The 1575-nt window shown below is 42.7% G+C and overlaps 1 protein-coding gene across 1 annotated transcript in view; it reads right to left on the reverse strand.

Moving 5' to 3' along the window:
- The window catches only part of APN (aminopeptidase), a gene marked incomplete at its 3' end in the record, with an annotated part of 48465 nt that overhangs the window by 34773 nt on the left and 12117 nt on the right, over positions 1 to 1575 (reverse strand). Inside the window, 1 exon segment of the mRNA NM_001204673.1 lies at positions 251 to 359. Coding sequence (NP_001191602.1) covers positions 251 to 359 — 109 coding nt within the window.

Genomic DNA, 1575 nt, shown 5'->3' on the forward strand with positions numbered 1-1575 from the left:
TTCTCTCTCTCTCTCTCTCTCTCTCTCTCTCTTCCTCTCTACTCCCCCCTCTCTCTCTTTATCTCTCTCTCTCTTTCTCTGTGTGTCTCTCACTCTCTCTCCCCTCTCTCTGTCTCTCTCTCTGTCTCTCTCTCTGTCTCTCTCTCTTTCTCTCTCCCCCTCTCTCTCTCCCTCTCTCTCTCTCTCTCTCTCTCTCTCCCTCTCTCTCCCTCTCTCCCCTCTCCCCCACCCGTTCCCCTCCTATCTCACCCGACTGGTGTATGATAGAGACTTTGAATCTGGCCTTCATGTCTGGCTCATCAAAACACGGGAACACCCGCCGTGCGTCTGTCGCCTGCAGCTGGGACGAGGCCAGGTACCTGGGGAAAAACGCGGGAAACACAAATCAACAATAAATTAATAATGCATTAATTATGTGTTTATGTACTTCTATATGATAATAATAATAATGAAGATCATTTCTATAGCGCCCACTCCCGTGTAAACACAGCTCTATGAGAACCAATCAGAGCCACATACTCTCAACACATCATCCCTGCATCCGATCCCGACATTGGGGATTGTCTTATTAGTGAGACAACTTCCTGAGCCTTGGGTATATTGTGGTAGGGTGGCCAGCTCCTTTCTACGCCGCCTTTACTTCCCTGACTCAAAGTCAGGTACCCACTACTGCTGGGTGGGCAGAAGGGGAAGAAAAAAACCCGTGTCTGAACCGAGGCTCAAACCTGGACTTTCCGCTTCAGAGACGAGCGCACTAACCTCTCCGCCACCGTACCAGTACAGCGCAAAATGTTATAACAGTATCTCTAGTGATAGAACAGTGCCTATTACTGCTGGAGCAAAAATTAAACAGCTCTGAGCCTTAAAAAAAAGGGGGGGGGGGGCTACACCTGAAGGCTATCTCGCTTATTACTGGACCGAATTTTACCAAATTACACACATACAACAAGCATAGTAAGGAGTCTTAAAACACGTAATCAAATTTGAGAAAAAGTTTCGTTTCCATGGATACAGCGGCCATATTGGATTGTGTTGACATGTCTTACGTAATGAATACCGCACTTACTGCTCCTGGAAATTAATTGTTTTTTTGCATGCGTGTTAACAAACATTTGATCTAAATATTTGTCTGTTGTTTTTTTCCTAAACGAAAATAAACAATTTTAATGAATTTTTTTCTGAGGTACCATTCTAGTTTGCACAAAATCCGGGAAAATTCACACTCAAGACACCACCAACAAAGAACTATTCCAAATATCGAGAAGTCAACAGACCAATTTATAGTATTACATCGTCTCTTCATTCTGTGAAAATTTCATGAATATTAACTTAAAAAATGGTGGAGTTATTCAAAAAGTATAGAGAAAAGTCGCGTTTAGAGAAAACGGTCGGTAAAGAAAAATAAAATATTGACTTTATTATGAGGAAATGGTGGTGATCGATAAACATGCCGGGTATGGGGAAAAAATACGATATTTGGGGGTTCTTATGCGATGAAATAGTTGTAGGAGAGGCTGAGGAAGCTAAAAATGCCAAAAATTCAAATTCCATAATTTTGAGCCGAATCGGGGCTTT

This window comes from Aplysia californica, unplaced genomic scaffold (genome assembly GCF_000002075.1).
Source record: "Aplysia californica isolate F4 #8 unplaced genomic scaffold, AplCal3.0 scaffold00343, whole genome shotgun sequence".
In the NCBI taxonomy this organism is placed as follows: domain Eukaryota; kingdom Metazoa; phylum Mollusca; class Gastropoda; order Aplysiida; family Aplysiidae; genus Aplysia; species Aplysia californica.